The following is a 23,629-nucleotide window of genomic DNA, read 5'->3' as shown; positions in this document are numbered from 1 at the left end:
TCACTTCGTTCGGGACTGCGTCATTTCAAGGAAAATCGGTCTCAAGAAGATATCCACAACCGATAATGTCGTAGATGGAATGACCAAGTGTCTTTCGGCGGATCGCTTCCGGTCCCTTCGGCACCAAATGGGCGTAACAAAAAATCGGTCTGGTTAAAGTTGGACACATAGCACAGGATGGTTTCGGACCACCAACATCGGTTCTCTGAGGATCAGCTTTAACTCTTCCAACCCGACTGATTCAGTCTTCCGTCTTCGGATCTTGCCGACTCTAACAAAACCGATATGTCTGATAAACCTTGTATATATACCTGTAATTCTTTAAGATAGCCCATGTATACGCCCATTACGGGGGAGTGTCGAATACAAGTGTATAACGGCCGTATTCACACTGTCCCTTTGGACAGCCCAAGTTCGAGCTATTTCTGTAAATAGCATAAAGGGCAGTTGCCCTAGGATAGTCACTATATAAAGTGACTTTGTAACCTTTAGTGAAGGTTGGTTGTCATTTGTAACAGTTGCTATTTGGAATATAACGTTTCCTTTGTGCCTCTCTCTCCCTCTCTCTCCCTCTATGTCTATCTTGCTCATGCATACACAGGTTCTTCTTCATCACGAATGTTGCTTGCACTTCCGCATTGACGGCCTTGTCCCCAACAGTCGAAATTCCACACAACAATGTGAAAAATGCGTTCCTTCAAGGTGATCTTGAAGAATAGGTCTACATGATCCAGCCCCCCAGTTTTCAGTCGAAGATGAATAAGTCGCCAGTGTGCTGACTCAAGAAGTCGCTTTACTGCCCGAAGCAAGCACCCCATTCTTGGAATTCGAAGATCATGCACCGATTGCATAAGATGGGGTTTGTGACCTCAAAGTTAGACTCTTCACTATTCATCCGAAAAGGTCTGGAAGGTTCGGTATGTATCCTGCTATATGTGGACGATCTAGTTATCACCGGACCCGGACTCGTTGAAATCGGTCAAATGAAGTTCCTACTATCGGATGCATTTGAAATGAAGGACCCGGGGGACCTTCATTATTTCCTCGGGATCGAGGTGATCCATACCCCTGACGGCATATTGCTTTCACATCGACACTATATGTTGAATATGTTGTACAAGTTCGGCATGACGGACTGTCGACCAATGTCCACACCCCTAGACTTGAACATGAAGCTTCGTCCCGACTCCAGACCGACCTGCAACGAGAAATGGTTCCAACAAATTGTCGGAAGCCTCATTTATCTTACTATCACTCGACCCGATATCAGCTATTCGGTGGGGATGATAAGCCAGTTTATGCAAAAGCCGACCGTGGAGCACCTTCAATGCGCACAGAATACCGACATGGTATAACTAAAAAGCGTGTCGGTTATACCGAGGCCGATTAGGCCGATGATGTGTCAAATCGTCAGTCCACTTTCGGTCATATGTTTTCTCTGGGTAGTGTGGTTGTTGCGTGGAGCAGCAAAAAGTTGCCAACAGTGGCTCTATCAAGCACTGAGGCTGAGTATTGGGGCGTTACTGTCGCTTGTGAAGCCATATGGCTTCGGCAGCTGCTGCAAGACCTCCGAATCGAAGTACTAACTCCCATCCCGATCTACTGTGACAACATGAGTAGCATGCAGCTGGCCAAGAGCCCTGTGTTTCATGCTTGCACAAAGCACATAGAAGTGCACTACCATTTTGTGTGCCAGCGGATCCTGAGCGGTGAAGTCGAACTTCAGTATGTTCGAACAGATCGGCAAGTTGCTTACATCTTCACCAAGCCATTTGGATTGGACAAGTTGCAGCATTTTTCGGAGATTCTTGGGTTACAACATCTCGACATGCTGCACTTGAAGGAGAGAACGACAACAAGGAAAAGAGGTAATGGCACCGAACAAGGAGCCGGGGAGAATGAAACAACCAAAAAAGGGCGAGACAATGATGAAAATGAAGCCAAATCCGAACAAGTTGGAACAAGCGACGATGACGGCAGAGTCAAGAAGGACAAAGCCGACTAGAAGAAGAGGGCCAAGACCTGGACATGGTCTGATGTGGTAAAGGGATTGAAGATTGAGGACAAATTGGAGAGAGCCAATTCGAACAATAGCGGGAACGAATTGGAGGCTCTTGATTTGGAGGAGCCGAATCAACTCAAGGCCAAGACAAGAAGGAAATTGAAGTCGACACTTACACGGAGGAACTGGCAGATCAGGAAGCGCTGAAGTCACAGCAACGAAGGAGCTGAGATGGGCCTTATGAGCAGACAAGCCGAATGAGAAGGTCAAGGAGCGTGGAACCGGACGGGTCATGAGAAGTAGGACCGGACGGAACGAGGAGCACGAGTAAGGTAGGAGGACGCCAGGAAGAGCCTGAGGAAAGGACCAATGAACACTAACACCACAATCCGACCTCAAGTTGAGCTTGAGGGGGGGTGTTGAGCGGACAAGCTCAAGCAGATCCGGATCTATTGAATAAGCCAAAGCCGGATCGGTGTTCGGAACTAGAAGCCGGATCATAGAGCCGAATCGTAATCCGGTTCGAATTGCAACCATAGGCTGTTAGAGACCTACGGTCCTAGCCTAGTAGGTAGGCATATTTCTTAGAGTTAGTGTTAGTCGCTCCTATGAACATTGAAGTACTTGTCAATACTTCTGTAAGTCCTTTTAAGGACTTATATAAAAGTGCTCAGTGAGCACATTCTATGGATACAGATTATAATTTTGAAATTAAGTTTATGATGTTCTGCTCTCTCTATCTCTCTCGTGTACATTGTATGTTCCAAGCTCTCCATTAAACCTGTGTTTTTTTTTGTTGCTATCTGGTGAAGCTGGTTCTGTCTACAAGCTTCCACATGCTACTTTCACAACTTCATTGCCTCCTCTTGATGTTGAAGCCTCACACTCTTCTTGATTGTGATCCCTCTTATTTCGCCTTTCTAATCCATAGAGCTTCTACGTCTTCTTCTCCCCCCCCTTTTGTGTTAGTAATTCACTCTTATTTATAGGTTTTCCTTTTGTTATTCTTGCTTTCTTTTTCTAAAACAAAGCTTGAGTCTATGTGACGCATTTTTTTTTATCACTATTTCTCTTTTGTAACCTCAAATTTCACATGCAATATATTCTTGAAAGTTGTTTTTGTTACCTTTCTTATGAGCCTTTTCTTTTTAAATTTAGATCTTGGATGAAGAAATTTAGAGCTTTTTCTCCACCTAGCTCTTCATATCCGCACCTTGTTTTTCCCCACTTTTTTTTCTTTGCTTTTTTCTTACTTTTAAAAATTGCCTCTAACTTTATATCCCTTCATCATTTATGAACTTTCATTCATAAGGCAAGCTCTTTGACAATTGAGAAAAGTATTTTTGTTACGAAAAAAGTTGACTTCACTATATTAGTTTATTTGAACTACTATTTTATTTGCTTTCTAGGGTGGTTTTGACACTACACGTTGAAAAAACATCACGACAACAGTTCACACATTTTTGGGGGATGATACACATAATATTTTTATAAAAATATATATTCTAATTTATTTTTCACACGCTATTTCCCAATTTATGTGCTTGACATCTAAGCACCATAAAATAGAGCCTTACACACACATTAATTCTCATTTCTCACTAGTGCATCTTTTGGCATGACCAGATATATTCCCTAGTTTATATGTCCCATGTTCGGTCATCGCAATGTTATTTGGTCGTTCTGGAAAAACTAAAAAAATTCAATCTAAGGGCAAACCTAATTCGTACTTGGCCAACCTAAGGGAATGAATAAAGGGAGGTGTCCACTTCCCACAACCTGGGCACAAACGTTGAGAAAACAAAATTCTTTGGTTATGAGGACATATATTGCAAACTACTTTACACACATACTTGGTGAACCATTTGATTTTTTTCAGATAGTTTCACTTACATATGTCAATATCCTATTCATATTTGGCCGGTCTATCTTACATCTCCATTGCAATGCAATACTCGAGTTTTGTCAAAAATGTTTCAAACTGATCTTAGTCAAAATTTGAGGTTACAATTGCATGGGCTTAAACCATGGTCTAATAGGGGAACAAGCTTTTGGCTTATCTTGTTTATCTACGTATAGGGTTTTTAACAACCATTTTACACATCTAAAGAGAGACCTATAACGTCATGATGGGTAGTTAGTATGTGACAAACAACTGATAATAATATACTCTAATGTTGTTTTCAACAAGTAATTCTTGGCAAATAAATGCATGTATCATTGTATTCTATCATTGTGCAATTCACGTTACTAGTGGGGGAATCAAAGAGCCGAAACCATTTTTGTGGACACAAACAATGATTGCATTTCATTCATGAAATTGCGTGTGAGATCAATGCCTCTAGGTAGACAACATAGTTGAGCCTTGGGGAGCCACCACGAACATTCGAAATAGAGATCAAGTAAAGGAATTTTATGCCACCCCCATTGTTTTTAATACACCCATGTTACCAAAATACCCGAATTCTCGAAACTTATCTCATATGTCTAGAGGAGTATCAATGTGAGATAATTCTTGGAATATTGTTTGTCGAGCATAGTTCAAGCACCATCTTTTTCTATTAGAATGATTGCCTAAATTTTATCAATTTATGTGCCAACGCATCACAATGGTGCACATCAATCTCTCTCTCTCTCTTTTTTATTATCGTAATTACTTTACCCTAGTGGTAAGTCAATAACACTACAATGTGAGATAATTCTTGGAATATTGTTTGCTGAGCATAGTTCAAGCACCATCTTTTTCTATTAGAATGATTGCCTAAATTTTATCAATTTATGTGCCAACACATCACAATGGTACATGAATCTCTCGCTCTCTTTTTTTCATTATTATAATTACCTTACCCTAGTGGTAAGTCAATAACACTACAAGCATTGTGTCTTGGGTTCGAAACCCAATTTCTTCACCTCTCTGTTATATACTTCATATATATCTCTATTTCACTAGATGCCATTATGGAATGTAGGGGTTGAACCCATGACCACCTGGTCTCCATTGAGCAACCTTACCAACTGAGCTACATCTCTCTCTCTCTGATCCTTCTAATTTGAGAAGGCACATGCTAACACCTCTATGGTTATTCCTATTATGACATATTCATATATACTTAGCTATTTCGAAACATATTCCTATTCATACATTTCAGCCAGGTCATATTTTCTACATTTTAAACATGAATTGAAATCTTGAGTTTCACTTGACTCATATGTTGATGGCATCTATCTAATAGGAAGAGCGCATGATGAACTATCCAAGGCCTTGAAGATTTATATGAGAGATGAGAAGGAAGAACCAAACAAAGCTTTGAGAACTTGGCTTTGCTAGATGTGGGCTTCATTTCAAGCTCCATCTAGATTTTGATAGTTCCAAAATTGTTTATTTACTATATGTATTGCATTCAAACTTGAACTATAATTGCCTGATGCACAGTAAAGACCTTACAAAATCTTGATGATGAAGTTGAGATTTTACTTCGTTATGAACATTCTTCAAGGAAGGACCATAACTACCACTGGCTTATATTCCTAATCAATCACAATTCATTGGGAAATACAAAACACCCAATGAGTTCTTTTGGACGACTCTAAGAGAGTCTTCCATGTGCATCTAAAAAAGGAGGGTCATATTTTAGAGCAATGCCACAAGCTCAAACAAAAACATGAAGAGAAAAAAAACCATGTCTCTAAACCTTTGTCCAATCTTGGATTCTTGAGGTTAATATTGAACAATTGAGCATCTAAGTAGCTTGAGACTGAACGATTTGCTTCCATTTTCACGGATTTGTCAATTGATCTTTGGTATAATTCTTGTTGGGCTTTGATAGTGCTTATTTCATTCATCGATTTCAACTCCTATTGTCAAACATTCTAGTTCCTAGTGAACAAAGATAGTTTGGTGCTCTTATAAGAGATTTGAGATCATTATCTAGACAATTGCCACCAACATCACGTAATATTATTCATTATCTTGATCATGTACATGGTGTTGCACACTGTGAAAGTGTTTTTAGAATCTAAGCCATTGAACATTAGGAGAATATAAAGTATAGATAATTCACCTTTTGAGGATAAGAACACGAACTAAGACCTTAGGGAAGAAGTCAAAAGTAAAAGTACGAGACCAAGAGAAAAGTAAAAAGAGAAAACGCAGACTATAAAAAACAGTAAAAATAGAATGGTCATAACTCCCTCGTTGTTTATCCAAATATCACGTTTAAATATGGATTAGAAAGCTTGTAAAAAGAGCTTTCTATAGCTTTTTAAATCGCTTAATTTGGATATCGGATGAGGGAGATATGACGATTAGAAGGTCGATGTGTCATAGCTAAAAATAGGGAGATAAAAAGCTTCTAAAAATAGCATGAACGTGGATAAGAAGAGGAAGGTTATAAAAGAAGAAGTGATATTAGTGAGGAGAGGGGCTAAGAGTGAAGGCCAAAGAGTGGATGAGGAGTGTTAGGAAGAAGTGTCTTTGTGGAAGAGGAAGTGTCTTAGAAGAGGAAGGTCTTTGGTTTTAGTTCGATGTGGAGTTTGTCTCCTTTGTATTCTCTTGATGTTGGAATATCAGAACATTCTTATTTCTTGCTCGCTTTCTCTATATTTTTTCTTAGTTTCTTGAGTTATACTCTCTAATCATAATTACCTAGAGCTATATAATATATTATGATTTTCAACTCCATCTAATCGGTTTGGTCAAGCCCTCATATAGTGTATAACTATCTATTATCTTATACATCCTATCACACACGTTTCTACATATTCCTTTGTATTGATTTAGTCAATCCAAAGATGACGAGATTGATCCTCGACATGAGGATTACTAAGAATGGATACATTCTTTACAGTATGGCATTGTGGGGTAAGTTAGTCCTATTAAACTTGAAATGATGGACCATAACGACTATCTTTACCTACATTCTACATACATAAAAACGGGAATTTGGGAGTGTGAGTGAAGGAGAATATTGAGCAAGGTCACATGTCCTCATTGCGCCGACTTGAGGTGTTTCATGACTTCGAAAGATTATTGTACTTTGTGTAGTCAAAATGGCAATGGTAAGACTCATTGCAATAGATACAAAGGCCTTGGAATGTGCCAACCTCACTTATCACATGGCAATTGCCATGGATGGTTTTTTTGAGTAGTGCCTATTCATAGAAGAAGATCTTTTTGTAGTTTAGTGCAACATATATAATATAATGTGCGAAACATGAGACACCACATCTTTCTCAAATGGTAATATATTGGCTCTGTAGAAAAATCTCAATTACCAAGGAATCCATTGATGCATCATGAAGCAAGTTTACTTCACAATTTTTCTTTGAGCTTGGGTTTAGGGTGTCTTCTCTTTCTTGAATAAACTTTGACTCTCATCAAAAGATATTGAGCTCAAAACATAAGAATTCATTGATCCATAATATATCATATGTGAGTATGGTTGGTTTCATTAATTAATTAAAGAGTGTTCTTGGGTAATGATGTCTCTTGTTTTCCTTTAATGAATTAAGTAATAGTGTAACCATACATTAAGCCTTCTTCTTGAATACATTTTCCCAAGGCATGAGAGTGAGACTACATACTAGGTAGACATTTCAACGAATGAGCTATATATAGTTCACTCTAAGTCATGTACAACTTGAATGCAAGCTAGCCAATCAGGCCGCAAAGCAAATTTATTGCTTTGTCACATATGTCAATAATGTTAGGTACATTGGATTCCTGTCCTTGTCTTTGTCCATCCTTCAATTTGAGTGGCAAGGTATGTGTTTGATAATGCGTACATGCATTTGGGTAGGCAACAAATACTCTCTTATGAAGATGCTAACTTGTGTAAAAGAAAGATATATATAGGTGAGAGTTTCTCGTCTTCTTTCTTGATAGATAGGTTTGTGAGCCTTCATGTACATAATGACGAGATCATCATCTACATACAATTTGAATCAAATCGCATAATAATAATAATAATAATAATGGTGATGATACCAACAGCATAAAAATCATGGTCACCACCACCACCACCACCACCATGGTCGTCATAAGAATAAATAAATAAATAAATAAATAAATATATGTACCCACCATCACAAAAGCTGAGTGAGTGAGTGAGTGTGTGTGTGTGTGCGTGGATGTATAGTGAACAACAAACAAAAAGGGAGGGGAGGGGAGGGGAGGGGGCAAGGGCCCCCCCCCTATTGTTGTAACTTGTAGATATAAGAAAACGTAGGCCCAGTTTTGGAGTTTCTGCAAACTACAGACCTAAGAATAAGAGAATCCAATCTCCCTCTTCCTCTTCCCCCCCCCCCCCCATATCTCTGCCTCTATCTCTATCAGATTAGGAAGCCATATCTCAGTACACAAACAGAGGGACACGAGCTGGGTCTCTTCTGTCTCTCTCTCCCTCTCTCCCTCTCTGTGATATAATTCACAGAGAAAGTACATAACCGAAGCTTCAAGGTATGCTCTAACTTGCTCTCAATGAATCTTACATATCTACGTTTTCCCGTCTTCTTCTTTATGCTTTCAGGCATGTGAAGTTTTTTCGACTTTCTTTATAAGTTTCTAGTCATTTTTTGTAAAAGGAAAGGCTTTATCCAGGGTAGATTTTGTTAGTGCTTTACATGGCTTGTTTTGGCTTTTGGGATTGTCTCCTCAAAATGCAGGGATTTACATTGAAGTTTGGATTTATTAAACTTTCACAGATGTTCTTTTTCGTCAGTTTTTCTCAAACAAAGGCCTACCCGTGTTAGATTTTGGGAAAACGTTTCAGGGAAAGTTTCGATTTGACTATTATTTCATCAGAAGTTTAGATTTGGTATAATTTTTAATGGAAATTTGGGATCTGATAAATTTTCTAACGATTCCAATGAAAACTGTGATCTGATAATATTTCTAGGCATTTGTTTTTCTGATAATTAGCTCATGAAAAGATGTTGGATTTGCGAAATTATTTAATTGAAAATGGAATTTGTGAGGATTTCACTTTTTTTAGTCATAGTTTTCTAGATGCTTGTATTATCATGAAGTATGGGTAAATCTTTTCATGAAAATATCTGCATTATTTGACATATGTTCCATAAAGATTTCGGTGTTTTGGTAATTACTTTATGAAAAGGATGGAATTTGTTACTCTGTCACTTGTTTATTTTTGTGTGTTGTGTCTCCAAAATACACGATTTGGTAAAACATCTCATGAAATTTTTGGGATTGCTTTTCTACATTATGTTCCAAACTTCTATCCATGATATTGTTTGGGGTTCCTACAAGCAGATTTAAGAGATCTATGTAAATCGGAAAATTTATGGCATACATTAGTTCTCACTTGCTTTATTTGTAGATGGTCTTTCTGTTTTTACCAAATTTGGGAGACTTAAGATTATTATATGCTTTCATGGTGCATTTTGCTGATTATTTTAAAAACATATAGTTCGCAAATGACAAATATCGAGATTCAGTCTATAACACAAGTAAACTAGACTAAGTTCTTCTGATTTCCAATTTGCTAAGAGTCCAGAAAATGCAAGTTTCTGGTTGAGGCAATGAGCATAGTGAGATTAGAAGAAGAAGAGGAAGTGGAAACAGAAGAAGAAGAAGAACAACAAATTTAGACTTTGATGTGGAGATTAATTAATAAACCCAGTATACTATACAACTAGTATTTTTTTTATTAATGCAAGATAGAGAGTTTGATATATTATTGCATGGTTTGTTGCTTATACCTTATGTTGCATGACGTTATAGTTGAAAGATTAGAATGTCATTCTCATGTGACGCATGAGATTCATTCCACATGATCAGACTAATGATATAATCTTATGTTATTTAAAATGCATTGAGAGAGATAGAGAAGACATAGCAAGTTATCTCACATAACAGATCAGAAAAATGACATAATCCTTTCCTATATACGCACAAACAATAACTGTGGTCTGAACAATAGGTTCTGGGCAATTGTGAAATGGTGAATAACAATGTGAAGTTATTTCTAGATCTGAAAAGCAGCAGAATTTGAAGTACACGTGGGCCTTGTTTACTGCATAACCATCTGCCAATGTTTTAATCAAGGGAGAAACAACAAAATAGCTGTAACATTTCACTATTTATCAGAATACCCCGAAGTTCCAAAACTACCAGCTTTAGTGCAAAAGTTACTATTATAGAGGAGTATTCTGATAATTTTATAACACCTGCTGGTATTCTGGTAGATATCCAAAAAAATTTGGAAAGTGTTGTACACTTATCTAATATCAAAGCTATTATGTTATGGTACAGCATTTCTGATACTGTTTTATATAATGCATAAGCTTGCAGTCTAATCTTACAGAAGATGATGGGAAAGAGTGACTTCACTGTGGACCTAAATAAACCTATTGTTTTTCAGGTTTGATATTAATTTCTGGGAAACAACCCTTAAATACCCAGTTTTTTATTTAGTTTTCCAAATACCCCTTGTTTTTGTTATTTCACCAAATGCTCTTGTTCAAACCCTCTAAAGCAATAATATCTTGTAAACATATATGGTCAATTAATTCAGGGGCATTTGAGAAATAACAAAACCCTAGGGACATGTGGGTGGGTTACAGAAAAGTAAGGGGTATTTCATGATTTTGCACCAGCCATTTCAACTTTGAGGGTATGTCAGTATGTATTCCTCATTCGTTGTGTGGCTTTTAATTTCTACGGTTCAGGTAGGCCATCTTGGAGAAGCATACGGAAGTTGGGTTCATCAACCAATTATATCAAAAAAGACACCGCGTTTCTTTAAAAATGACTTCTTGGAGGTAACCTTTGTGCAAAAAATACTATATATATGTAGGGGAAAGTTTGTAAGTACTATAAAGTTTCCTTTGTTTCTCCAAAACCCCCTCCATCTTCCTTATTTTCCAATATGCCCTGGTCAACTCCCAGAAAAGAGGGAAAGGGGATGAATTGACCGTATAATCGCTCTAGTAGTACATGAACATGTTTAATAGGGGTTTGAACAAAGGCATTTTGAGAAATAACGAAAACCGAGGGGCATTTGGAGGAATAAAGAAAAACTCAGTATAGCCTTTCTGATGTATAACTAGAGGATGCAAGCATTAATCATTTGTTGTTTCTTGCTGCAAACTGTTTCTACAGTTTTTAACACGAACAGTATGGTGGGTTGTACCACTAGTTTGGCTTCCTATCATAACTTTTAGTGCAATAGTCTCAATTGGGAGGGGTCTTGCACCTACCGAGGCAGCTGCTATCATTCTTGTCGGAGTCTTTATATGGACTCTAATGGAATATTCTTTGCATCGGTTTCTTTTTCACATAAAGACATCTAGTTACTGGTAAATTTTTGTTCTCACATTGCATTTTTATGCCTTCCTATATATGACTTATGTTGATAATAGTATAGACTTTACTGTAGGCCTGCTCAAAAGGCATTGTCATCAGATGTAGTTGATTAAAAATCAGAATTTCTATTTAACTTTTTGTGTTTGAATGATTATGTAATGATTGCAGTTATTTATTGACATATTCCTTTCTCCTCTCCACATTATGACTTCTGTGATCTAGCCTATGTTAATTTCTGTCTTTCTGTCCTCTCTTGCAAATACTTAAACAGGCATGTGGAAGTTCGTTTCACCTATTTTGCATATGTAACATTATTATTTGATGAACATGTATAAAAAGTTATCTGTATGTGTATATTTTTATTAAGGTATATAGGTATTGTAGCTTGTAATTGATAACTGAATGAGATTTTCAGGGGAAATACATTGCATTATCTTCTTCATGGTTGTCATCATAAGCACCCAATGGATAATTTACGACTTGTTTTCCCACCTGCTGCTACAGCTTTATTGGCCACTCCAGTAAATTAAACTCTTCTATCTAAATACCTTTAATGTATCCTCCATATAATGAATATATCATAACGCTCTTTCTATGGCTGATGTGTGGTACCACATAGTTCTTTTTAGTGGGAAAGCTTTTGATACCGTACAAAGTACTTCCAGCTGCAGTTGGCGGTGTTCTACTTGGTTATGTTATTTATGATGTGACCCATTATTTTCTACATCATGGAAATGCAATCAATGAAATGACTCGCAAGTTAAAGGTATGAATTTTTTTAACTCGGAACAAAGTCTTTGGTCACTTTTTCATAGGAACTTGTTTAACAAATCACAGGAACTTGAAATGACTCGCAAGTTAAAGGTATGATCTTTTTAAACTTGGAACAAAGGCACCATTGGAACTTGTTTAACAAATCATTATGATTGGGGTAGTATGAGTAAACCTAGTTGGAACCAAGTTTTAGCTCAGTTTTTTTGAACTATCATTTAATGAACATTGTGATTTGTGTATGGTTACTTGGAACTAAGTTTTGATTCGGGTTTTTTTAAAATGAACTAACATAGCATTTCAAAATGTGATTGATTACACACTTGAAAATAAGTTTTAGTTTAGTTTTTGCATGACTTAACATGGCGTTCTGGTTTGCATTAATGCAGAAGTATCATTTGAACCATCATTTTAAATCGCAAGCAGATGGATTTGGAATCACGTCTGCACTTTGGGATTGGGTATTCAAAACATTGCCTTCCAAATGAACTAATGACCACAAAATGTGGTTACGATTGTCTTTTCTGGTGATGTCTATGAGAATAACCATTATTGTTTCATTTCATCAGACATTCTTTTGGTTTGCCGTGTACACTATTTCCAGTCTATTCATGTCTTCTCTCCTCATTCATCATAGGATTACCAGCTTAGTTGCTTGTTAACATTAGTGTAACTGATTTTTAACTGCTGTTATTTCATACTTTGGCCATGTAAGTACATAATAAATACAATTCTTTCTTGTATTCTGCAGAACTTCATTTGTTAATTTTACTAATTTCCAGCTACGCTTATTTTTGCACTTAAATTTTGAGTTTCTTGGTGACATTAATGCAATCAATTTGACTGTTATTATCTCATAGAGTTGAAATAAATTGTCACAAGGTGTTGTGTACAAATAACTCTTTCTTGTATTTTGTTTGACTATGTTGTGTCAAAGATTGTGGAATAGTAGTAGCTAAATAGCTTAGTTTGTAATGCCAACTACTAGTTAGTTACAACTGTAGTAGAGTAGTAACTACTTAGCTAAGACCATAGTACAATAGTAGATAGGTGGGTAAGTGATTATTGCTACTGGCTAATTAGCTAAAGTCATGGATAATTAGTAGCTTATTAGCCAAGGTTTATTCTAATTAGCTAAAGTGATAATGGGAGTTATAGCTTGTATTACCAATAGCTAATTAGCTGAGTCCTTTGACCTTGCAACAACCCCACTTAGCCCTACACATGATGTTGTAGAACTGCATCCTCCTATTCTTGAACAATTAGCGACGGAAACTACTTGACAAATATGAGCCAAATATGCAAACTCCGACAAATATGAGCCAATGCAATAGTCTTATCTACTTGACTATCACCTTGCTTGACTATCACCTTGTGACTCTGACAAATATGAACCAATGTAGTCTTATCTACTTGACTATCACCCTGCTAGACCCCTTGTGTAACACATATGGATGGTGGTATATGAGTGTTATGATATGTTAGTGGAACACTTTATAACAATATCCTTCTACAAGCAAAAAGTAGCATTTCGACTCAAAGTGTTCATAGATATTGATTGGGTTGGCAACCCATTCAATCGGAGATCCACATCAGGATTTATGTTTTTGCTTGACAATAGAGAAATCTCTTAGAACAATAACAAACACCTCACAACAACTCTATCGAGTACTGAGGCAAGGTAAAGAAACATCAAAAGCAAACGTTGTATGTCTTAAAAGACTTGTGAAAGACTTCAATAAATCAGTCAAGAAGTCGATACCAATCAATTGTTATAATCTTAGCTTACAAAGATTCTGATGTTTCATAACCGAACTAACCACATCAAGGTGCACTATAACTTTATATGTAAGCAAATATTGCTTGGACACATCAACCTCAGCACCAATGAATAAGTGGTCGATATTTCCACAAAGACACTAGGTCTCAACAAGTTGTAGAAATTCTCAAAGGATCTAAGCCTTAGACCAGTCAATATGCCGAGCTTGATGGGGAGTACATATTGGCTGGAGACATCAACCTCCAATATATCAGCACCAACAAACATGCCGCCGATATTTCCAGAAGGACACTAGGTCTCAACAAGTTGCAGAAATTCTCTTGATATGTCGAGCTTGAGGGGGAGTCCATGTACAAGTACTGAGAAATTTGAGCTTAATAGGACACACGGTTGACCTTGAGAAGGCATGTTGAGAATCAAGCCCAACTTATGTGAACACATCCTTATGGAGAAAAGCAAAATCTGTGAAAAAGTACGAGCACACTTTATTTTTAGTCTTTGTGAACTACATAGCTACACAAAAACTAGATTGTGACTTCTAGTAGTCATGTATAAATGTGATCAGAGATGATTAGATTTACTTATGACATAATCATACTCGAGTGGATGTCTATGACTAGATTCCACCAACCACATCTAATGTTGCAATCTTGCTTGGCCATTATTTTTATTTGTAATCTATCTAATTACACTAACTAGATTGTGACTTCTCGTTACTAGTCATGTATAAATATGGTCAGAGAATATATTAGATTTACTTATGACATAATCATACTCGAGTGGATGTCTATGACTAGACTCTAACCACATCTAATGTGGCAATCCCACTTCGGCTATTATTTTTAGTCAATCAATACAATTCCCTTCAGTGCATAAGCTCTCATCCTCCACCTATATGTATGGTCTCTAATTCCTTCTCTTACTCACACACCCTCTCACAAACACACCGTGCTTTCTTTGACACACCCCAACTCTACGAGAGTCATCATTCTTTACAACAATCGAGCATAAAACCCATATGTTCATCGTATGCCAATCCCATTGAATTATTATCGTAATCATAAAAAATAATATCGAAAACATTTTCCTCGCCTTTCACTTCCCTTATCAATGCTAGCCACATCCGTCCTTAATATACACATGCCACACACATCAACATTTTCAACTAGAATAACATCATTCTTTCAAGATATGCCATTATAAATGAAACCCATATTCTTATCCAAATCATCATATTCTTTCACAACATTGATTACATATTTTTTAAGGTCATCTTCATCATTACAAAAACCCTTAAGTTATCACCTTTTGACTTAACCAAACCCTTATAATCATCACCACAAAAGGTTAAAAAAACCCCCACTGCCATTGCAACTTAAAGAAGACATACCTTTATCATTACCCTCTCAACGTAGTCTCAGAATTTACAAATTCCAACCATTCAAAGAGTTGTTTTGAGCCCAAACAACGAACGGGGTAGTTTATCCTAAACTTGTTCACCTAAAATAAAGCTCGGAGAGAAATTATTCATCTAACATAAAATCAACAAGGCTGGCCTATTTCTAATAGCTTCAGTCATCCTATCAGTGATCAAATAACACCAACTAACAAAAATAAGGCCATATACCCATCTATGTAAAGGAAGTCATTGTTGTACGGGCTTACACTAAGTGATCTGTATGCATGCACTGAGAATTGAAAAAGCTCTAGACCGAGTGCTATATATGTATGTATATACATCATAGTACAGAAACCTCTGGAATGAGCCAAGATACACCTTATGATCCGAGTTTTGCACGTGTACATTCCCAAAATGTTCATACGAACAAAACAAAGACATCACTAGCTAGGGCTTATGTAACAAAATGGTTGGTCAACAAGTTTCATCTATCAGATTTGATCAAAAATAGAAACAAAAATAATCACATTCTCATTGGATGTCACATCCTTGAAGGTTTATATGTGCATATATACAGGTTCATGAAAGAAAATTTTCAATTGTTGTACATACTTGCACTAAGTGATATCACTTAAAGTGCTACATAGAAGCTCTATATATGGCAAGTTTTATGAAATTAAAATAATCCCAAAATAAAGCAAGACATACCTGCCAGTGGGGTATTGTACATACATGGATACATGTACAAAAGAAATAGATTGTAGTAGTACCTTATTGTAGAAGCTTACTTAGCAAGCTTTTTCTTGCGCAAGGTCTCAAAGTTGGCTGCAAGCTCATCGATGTTAGGAGGCTTTGAAGTACCAGTAAAAGCACTGCTACCAGTAATTATACCAGTAGAAGTACTGGTACTACTACTAGCACTAGGAGTGGCAGCAGAAATCGTACCAGATGGGTAAGTGCTAAGGTTGGTAACAAATGGCTCAGATTTTTTTGGTGGTGGGATTGTGGCAAGTATTATGGGATCTACCAAAGACAACACAGGAGGTCGCAAAGATGACTTAAATGGAGCAGAAAGTGGTTGGTTTCTAGTGTTTATATTTTCTTCCACCCTCACGCTTGCTGATGATTCAGATTCAATGTCTTGTTTTGCTCCTTGTCGCGTATGACTGATGTTCTCTTCTATTTGAGATGGTCTTTTTAAAATAGGCAATGAATCCTGCGTTTCTGCCTCTCCTTGTTTTATCCTTTGTTTTCTGGATTGGGTTAATGCTGGGAAAGAAGACTTTTGTTCTTGTAACGCTAATGAGGTTCGTTGTTGTCGATCTTGCTCGCCCCGAGAGCCTGGATTTGTTATATGATCTGCTTGTTCTTGATAGCTTAGCTGCTGTGATCTCCTCCAGTGAGGTGCCTGGGCTTCATCATCATCATCTTCTTGCCCAGATGGTTTCATGGGCTTAGGCACAATAGGTCCATCAGATCGATATTGTTCTTCATTCTTCTCTTTCATTTTCTGTTTCTGTTTCATTCTATCAGAAGATAAGGATGGAGGTGTGTTTAGATCATCCTCCATCGACGGTATATACTTTGATGGAATTTCCTCTTGTTGCTCAACCTGAGGATCTGACATTTGATACTGTCGCCTCCTGTTAGATAATAGTGGTTGTACTTTGTCTTGAATAAGCGATTTATGTCTTGATGGGGTAGTTTGTTCAGATTCTAGTCGAGCAACAGGCTCGAGTACAGATGAGTATTCAGTTTTCTCATGGCTTGGAAGCTTCTGTATCTGATTAGGTGTGGATTGTGTGCTTTCATATTCATCTTGATGCTTTGGTTGTTTCATTCTATTCGATGATATTGGTGGATCTATCACATCTAGCATCATAGACGGTCTATATCTGGATTGATCTGATTGTGCCATCTGTGGAATCTTCACTTTCTGATTATGGGGTGATTGTGCGCTTTGATATTGCTCATGGTGCTTCAGTTTCTGTTGCCTTCTGTTAAATGAGGATGTTTCTAGCTCATCTAACATCTTAGATGGTCTATACTTTAATTGATCTGATTCTGATATCACTGAGTATCCAGTATCTCCTTCATGGATCGGAAACTTCTCTTTCCAATTAGGGCGAGATTGAGGACTTTGATATTTCTCTTGATGCTTAAGTTGATGCTGCCTTCTGTTAGACGAGAGTAGTTCTAGCTCGTCAGAAATTGTAGATGTCTGATTCCTTTCTGAGAATGTTTCATACAATTCTTCCTGACCTGCCATCTCTGGCATTAATGAATACTTGATTTCTTCTTCATAGCTCGGAAGCTGCGATCTCCTGTAATGGCTTGCCTGTGGGTTTTTATATTGCTCTTGATCCTTCAGTTGCTTTTGCCTTCTGTTATATGAGAGTATGTCTGGCTCATCCAGCATCATAGATGGTCTATCTTTGGATTGATCCAGTTCTGACATTGATAAGTATCCAAAACCTTCTTCGTGGGTCAGAAGCTGTGGCGTTCGATTAGAGCGAGATTGTGGGCTTTTATGGTGCTCTTGATGTTTCTGTGGTTGTTGCTTTCTATTAGATGATAATGGTTGGTCTATCTCATTTAGCAGCATCAATGGACTATGTCTTGATTGATCCAGAGTATATTCAGTATCGTCTTGGTGGATAGGTCTCTGATTAAAGCGAGATTGTGGGCTTACATGAGCCTTATCAGCCTGTGTATTTCGTTTCATATCTGGACCAGAAGACACATCATATGATACCATATCACTTTCCTCCTCTCTGATGTGTTGTAATTTAGTCATTGTAGGAGTTGAAGATTTCTTTGTTCTCCTACTAGAAGGCTTTTTCGTGTCCTTGTATTTCTGATCTTCTTCTGGCTTATCTTGATCTCTTCCAACTGTTTCAGTGTGATATTCAGCTAACGTTCCATTGTGCATACTGAATGTATTGCCATGATGCTCAATTTGAAGATTATTTGGCTTTATTAATTTCCGCATTGGATCCCCGATCTTCAACTTCTCTACTTCACTTATTCCACCATAAGAAAGCTCAATATCAACGTCAAAAGGCTTGTATTTCTTTGGTTTTTCATCAGGTATCTCATCATACATTGGAGCCTCATAAAATATGATGTTTTCTCGTGACTTTTGACCTTCATCATCATATAACGGGTCCTCATACATTTGGGCTGAATTTGGAGGTAATTCATCAAGATCATAATTCAAATCAGAGATCTTATGCGATTTTGATACTTCGTGATAGACGTGATCTCTAAAAGATTCAGAATCTTCATCAAATGTTGTACTATTATATGACATTGAGACTTCATCAAATGTTGTGCTGTTATGTAATGAGCTTTCATCAAACACGGTGCTCATATGCGACTTTATGCCTCCATTGAATAGTGTGCTCCTATGCGATATTGAGTCCTCAACAAATTCAGGGCCCTGATGTGATGTTAAAGCTTCACCAGCTATTGCACTTTTATGTGATGGTAAACCTTCACTATTTACTGTGTCCTTACGTGATTTTAAAATTTCATCTTGTGATCTTGAGTTTTGATTGTATTGTAGATCATAGGGATCTGGATGCTTGTCATGAACATCACTTGGGTGTTTTCTGTAACCAGATACAGTTTCATCGTTGAAACTTGGTTTCACTTCTAGAAAATGACCATTATCAAAAGTTGGCCTTGTTTCTAAATGTCTTAAGAAAATGGAATTGAGATAATCATCCTCTGGAGTTTTATTTGATGGAAACTCCAGAAACACACTGGACGAATTATTTGGCTCATCATTATCGCCCCATGAGTAGTCTACCTGATTAATGTCCACCCCGGCTACAATGGTATCAGGCATATCTTTATTATCATTACCATCACCATCAGATTTATTGAGTACTGGTGTCTTTGAGGAAAATGTTTCCTTTTCCTCCATATGATCTTCAAAGGAAGTGTTGTAATCAGCTTCATCTGCATGTTGTTCATCTTGTTCTAATTTAAGGTTCCCTCCTGCCATCAACCCAATGATGTGATTCAAGTTGACAGAATCAGGAATACGTGAGCCATACATTTTGGCATAGTCCAGAAGAGCCAACCGAGCAGCTTCAGTGGCAACAGCCATCGCATCAGATGGGATACCAGGAATGCTCTCAGGTTGTTTTTGGACACCTGGATTTGCCTCAATACAAGGTATTTGCTCAATACTTGAAGACAGACTATTCACCTCATTTTCTTGGAAAGACTCAACGTTCTTAGTAAGCTGTACATCAGGAGCACTTGAATATGAAACCTTTTTCTCAGGAATCATGTCCATGATCTTTGTCTCGTTTGTTCCAGAAGGTTCGCTGTCCTTCATACTGGCCCCCCCTTCAGAAATTTCAAGTTCATGTGGATTTTCAACATTCAAGCCCCCTGTCCATAGTAGGTCTTCTATTTGATGGGGGTTATCCATACTATCTTCTGTACTAGCATTAAGAGACTTTCTTTTTAACATATCACCCTCTTTTCCTTCTCCTTCTCCTTCTCTTTCTTCTTCTTCAGTTGAAGCATAGGATTTGCTGCCAATGTGGATAGAAACATCGTCAAGATCATCAACCACATGCTGCAAACCGTGTTCAATCTTGCCCTCATCAGTCTCTATCTTGGTACTACCATCATTTTCCATGAATTCCATTTGTTTTTTCGTGTCTACATTAACATTTGTGACCTGAAGTGAAGATGAACTATATTCCACAGCTTGAGAAACCTGCAACCCAGCCATCCATCACATTAACAATGTTCATTTTATTCTTTTGTAAAGCCACAGAAGTATCAATGTATCCAAAGACAGTTTTTTTGAGCATGTGATTTTGCATTTACTCTTGAATAATTGGCTCCATTATCTTTTCTCGATGCTACTACTTCATCAAACTGAACAGGATATGCATTCCCCTCGGCTCTTGTAGCATTTACATAGCCAAGTGTACTCTTACTGGGCCCTTCATTTTGCCGACTTCCATCCTGTAAATCACATTCAGAATAAATTAACAAGATATTATGTGCCAAAGCACACCATGGACACCTGCCATTATACATCATGTGAAAACTTTGGATGTCAGCACAAGATATTGCTTGTTGAACCTCAAAACTACTGCATTATAATTCTAGAAGTTCAAATATAAATATAATGATATAGTTGAAACAGTTGTGCTTTGCAACGTTAAAGGTTGTACATTGAGTCTAATACATTTGGTTTCATGTTGCATAAATCATATAAAACTCTTCATAAATTTAGTTTGAGGTCACACATTAAAAGGTTCTCCTGCAAAAACGGCTTTACAGCTGGCATTTGCATTTCCATCCCAAAAACAAGATATCAAAATGCTCATGTTAGTAAACATGGAGCCTTCTACACAGATCTGTAATGATTGTGAAACAGCTAACTAGCATCCATTCCCTAAGGTTCCAAATAAGGAAAAAGACTTGAATTATCTTACCAATGACTTGCTAGAAGACGATCCAGTTAATGCCTCTCCAGGAGTCCACTGGATTTTATGTTCCTTACATATCTCCTCCATTAGCTTCAGTTTTGCCTCACCGGTTGCTCGGCTTGTGGTCAACTTTTCAATTATCTGCAACAGATAGATACTGGTATCAGATTACTCTCAAAAAACACTACCATGATTGTTGAACCACATTGAGATATACTTACTCCTCTATTCACACCACAATCTGGCCTTAACTCATTTACAGCAGCTGCAAATTCTTTTCCATATTTTTTTGTAAATATGTCCTTGATGTCCTTTAGCTCTCCCAGATCTGTGCACCTCGGTGCAGCATAGACTAAGCTTGCAATGGATTCCTTCATGTCATTGGGAAGGTTCCTGATTGAGATATCAGCATACATTACTAAATCAATCCAAACCCCATCTTGAGTGTTTTCTTTCCTTCACTTTTCTATTCCATTATTCAACACCACTAGAATGTTATACCCCATCCTTGATCAATCATCATGATTATGAGTTCGATTCACTTCACGAGATCCACTAGAATGTTATACACCATCCTTGATCAATCATCATGATTATGAGTTCGATTCACTTCAAGAGATTATAGTAACATAAAGAAACCGTGAATGCTATAATAACGAAGAAACATAGATACTACCTTTGTGTCTCAATTATGGGAAATCCTCCAATGACAGAATTGCAAAACTGCTCGATCAAATCATAAGCTGCCACCAGGTTTTCTTCTTTGATGAGAATATCAACCTGCATACAATAAACAGTCTGAATAAAATAAAAGAATTATAATATTGACTGTATTATTGAGCTAGTCAGGATGGAGCACAAGTATTCTTGTTACTATCCGATAAGTAAGACCTACTATCTGCTTAAGAAAAGTTCACCTATATCGTCAGCAATAAATCACCAATTCGAGAGATGGAGTTTCGGTTTGTGATGGTTAAAGTACAAGATTCTTTCTTTTGAGGGTGCACCATCAGTGAAATACATCTAAAACTGACCTATGCATTGGCCTGTATTCATTATAGGTAGTAAATTGATGCAAAAGGTATGTACTGTGTCATGTTGATGTATTTGAATGTTTTCACCCAAGTTAGCAAATTCCTCTCTATTTTAAATACATGCAGCGTACCTTAGTAGATACGTATGCATTTAATTCACTAAAGCTACCAAATTGATCTCAAATTTGAAGGAACGAGTTGGCCTAAGTAGTTTATACACATCTATTTTCACTATGGCTAGATATTGATTACATTTGAGTGTATTCTACTGTACAATATACAATATAGTTAGAAAACTGATATTTAGTTCGAAGGCATGGGCATCTATTCACTATAGTAAGGAACCGATTGTAGGACAGGTTTGCTTCAGTTTGCAAAGTAATAAGGAATTTTTACCTTTGTAATGTAAACATGTGCATCTTGACCAGATTGGATGAGGTTTGCGATCTCTTTCCTCAGCTTCTGGGCAGAAAGGCTCCTTTTGTTTCTCACTACCTTGATGCGGGCAATTGTAAGCTTGAGCAGAGTTAAGCTGATCAAGAAATGGGAAGGGGCGGGGGAGGGGGCGGCGAACAGACAGCAAAAAGAAAGATGGATGAATAATAAATAAACCAATGAATGAAGGCATGCATATATCCAAGGTAATATGGCATACATACATTAAGAAAAGGAATACGGCGTGCCAAACATGCATATAATAAGCAAGCAAAGTAAGATGAGACTTATAGCAATATAGAGCAGATACATGAGGCAAATAGACATACACAAAGATCTCTTTCTTTCTCCCTCTCTATCTATCTCATATATATATATATAAGTATTGATTCTGACGATGGGTGGATCGAGAGTGATACCTTTCAATAGAGGACTTGGCGGATCTGATTCCTTTGATGAGAGCATCCGTTTTCCGACCCATTCTGATTATTATTGGGTGGGTGAAGAAGACACACAATAGTGGAAGGAAGTAGCAGAAGAGAAAGGGGAGAGAGAGAGATTGAGAGAGAGAGATGGGGAAGAAGGGAGGAGAGGAGGGGAGGGGAATGGAGCAGAAATAGTCGTCGCCTCGTATTTATTATGGTATGGTATGGTATGGTATGGTATGGTATGGTATGGTATGAATGAAGGGAATGATATGTGTGTATAGTGTGTGTGTGTGTGTTGATTGAGGGGTGGGGGGGGGGGGGTGATATTTGTTGAGTGTGTTGAGGTGAGGTGGAATGGAATGATGGAATGGAGGTACGACGCCCACATTCATACAATTCACACGCACACACGAGACGTTTCCTTTCCGTGTGTGTGCGTGTTTGCATTTTTGTTGTGTGTGTGTGTGTGTGTGTCTCTCTCTCTCTCTCTCTCTCTCTCTTCCCCCCTTCCATGGATGGACACATACATACATCCATACATACTTCTTTGACCCAATAACCAAATCATTCTAGTTCATTATCGTCCCACCATCAACCACTTTTTTTTTTTTTTTTGATACACAGTGTTTGTCTAAATGACGAATCATAACGATGCACTAACAATTGTAAATTATAGGTGTGCTACCACCGTACCTACATAACCATATTCATGTATTGCGTAGCACAGCTGGTGAATTTGATATCTTGCCATAAGACACATTTGAACCTCCTCAAATGATACCAATCCTAGAGTTTCAATTATGTGGATTGCTAGAGATGTATATGGACATCTCTTCTCAATTCATGACATAATTCGTCAGGGCATTCTTCATCATCTAGTTTACCACGTATTGGTTGTCAATTTTTTTATTGATGAGGAAAGGTTGCACAAGGTCTTTGCTTTAGGCTTTAGAATTTGTTGAGGAAAAGTTGCATGAGATCCTTGTTTTA

At 37.5% G+C, this 23,629-nt stretch overlaps 2 protein-coding genes across 2 annotated transcripts; one reads left to right on the top strand and one right to left on the bottom strand.

The window, feature by feature from the left end:
* The first annotated feature begins 8,293 nt into the window (after positions 1-8,293).
* On the top strand, positions 8,294-12,729 carry LOC147861967 (dihydroceramide fatty acyl 2-hydroxylase FAH1-like). Its single transcript, XM_087322528.1, has 7 exons — positions 8,294-8,459; positions 10,307-10,383; positions 10,691-10,783; positions 11,124-11,320; positions 11,743-11,848; positions 11,947-12,093; positions 12,488-12,729. The coding sequence occupies exons 2-7, from the start codon at positions 10,330-10,332 to the stop codon at positions 12,584-12,586; spliced, it is 696 nt and encodes a 231-aa protein (XP_087178654.1). The 5' UTR covers positions 8,294-8,459; positions 10,307-10,329; the 3' UTR covers positions 12,587-12,729.
* Positions 12,730-15,785: 3,056 nt separating this feature from the next.
* On the bottom strand, positions 15,786-22,759 carry LOC147861966 (uncharacterized). Its single transcript, XM_087322039.1, has 7 exons — positions 22,631-22,759; positions 22,173-22,308; positions 21,419-21,522; positions 20,964-21,135; positions 20,749-20,883; positions 20,132-20,272; positions 15,786-20,018 (listed from the first exon to the last, which is right to left on the bottom strand). The coding sequence occupies exons 1-7, from the start codon at positions 22,690-22,692 to the stop codon at positions 16,062-16,064; spliced, it is 4,707 nt and encodes a 1,568-aa protein (XP_087178165.1). The 5' UTR covers positions 22,693-22,759; the 3' UTR covers positions 15,786-16,061.
* Between the last annotated feature and the right edge of the window lie 870 nt (positions 22,760-23,629).

This window comes from Azolla caroliniana, unplaced genomic scaffold (assembly GCF_043228905.1).
Source record: "Azolla caroliniana isolate FFs.n. ecotype wild unplaced genomic scaffold, voAzoCaro1.0.p SCAF_7, whole genome shotgun sequence".
In the NCBI taxonomy this organism is placed as follows: Eukaryota; Viridiplantae; Streptophyta; class Polypodiopsida; order Salviniales; family Salviniaceae; genus Azolla; species Azolla caroliniana.
The sequence above is the reverse complement of the archived record's forward strand: the minus strand, read 5'-3'. Positions and strand labels throughout refer to the sequence as shown.

What these genes read in the sequence shown, in the direction of transcription:
- LOC147861966 (XM_087322039.1), bottom strand. Translation starts at nt 22,692, where the DNA reads ATGGGTCGGAAAACGGATGCTCTCATCAAAGGAATCAGATCCGCCAAG. An exon ending in CACATGTTTACATTACAAAG is followed by an intron (nt 21,523 to 22,172) that starts GTAAAAATTCCT and finishes TATTGTATGCAG; the next exon opens with GTTGATATTCTCATCAAAGA. An exon ending in CCCATAATTGAGACACAAAG is followed by an intron (nt 21,136 to 21,418) that starts GTAGTATCTATG and finishes TATCTCAATCAG; the next exon opens with GAACCTTCCCAATGACATGA.
- LOC147861967 (XM_087322528.1), top strand. Translation starts at nt 10,330, where the DNA reads ATGATGGGAAAGAGTGACTTCACTGTGGACCTAAATAAACCTATTGTT. An exon ending in CAGCTTTATTGGCCACTCCA is followed by an intron (nt 11,849 to 11,946) that starts GTAAATTAAACT and finishes GGTACCACATAG; the next exon opens with TTCTTTTTAGTGGGAAAGCT. An exon ending in AAATGACTCGCAAGTTAAAG is followed by an intron (nt 12,094 to 12,487) that starts GTATGAATTTTT and finishes GCATTAATGCAG; the next exon opens with AAGTATCATTTGAACCATCA.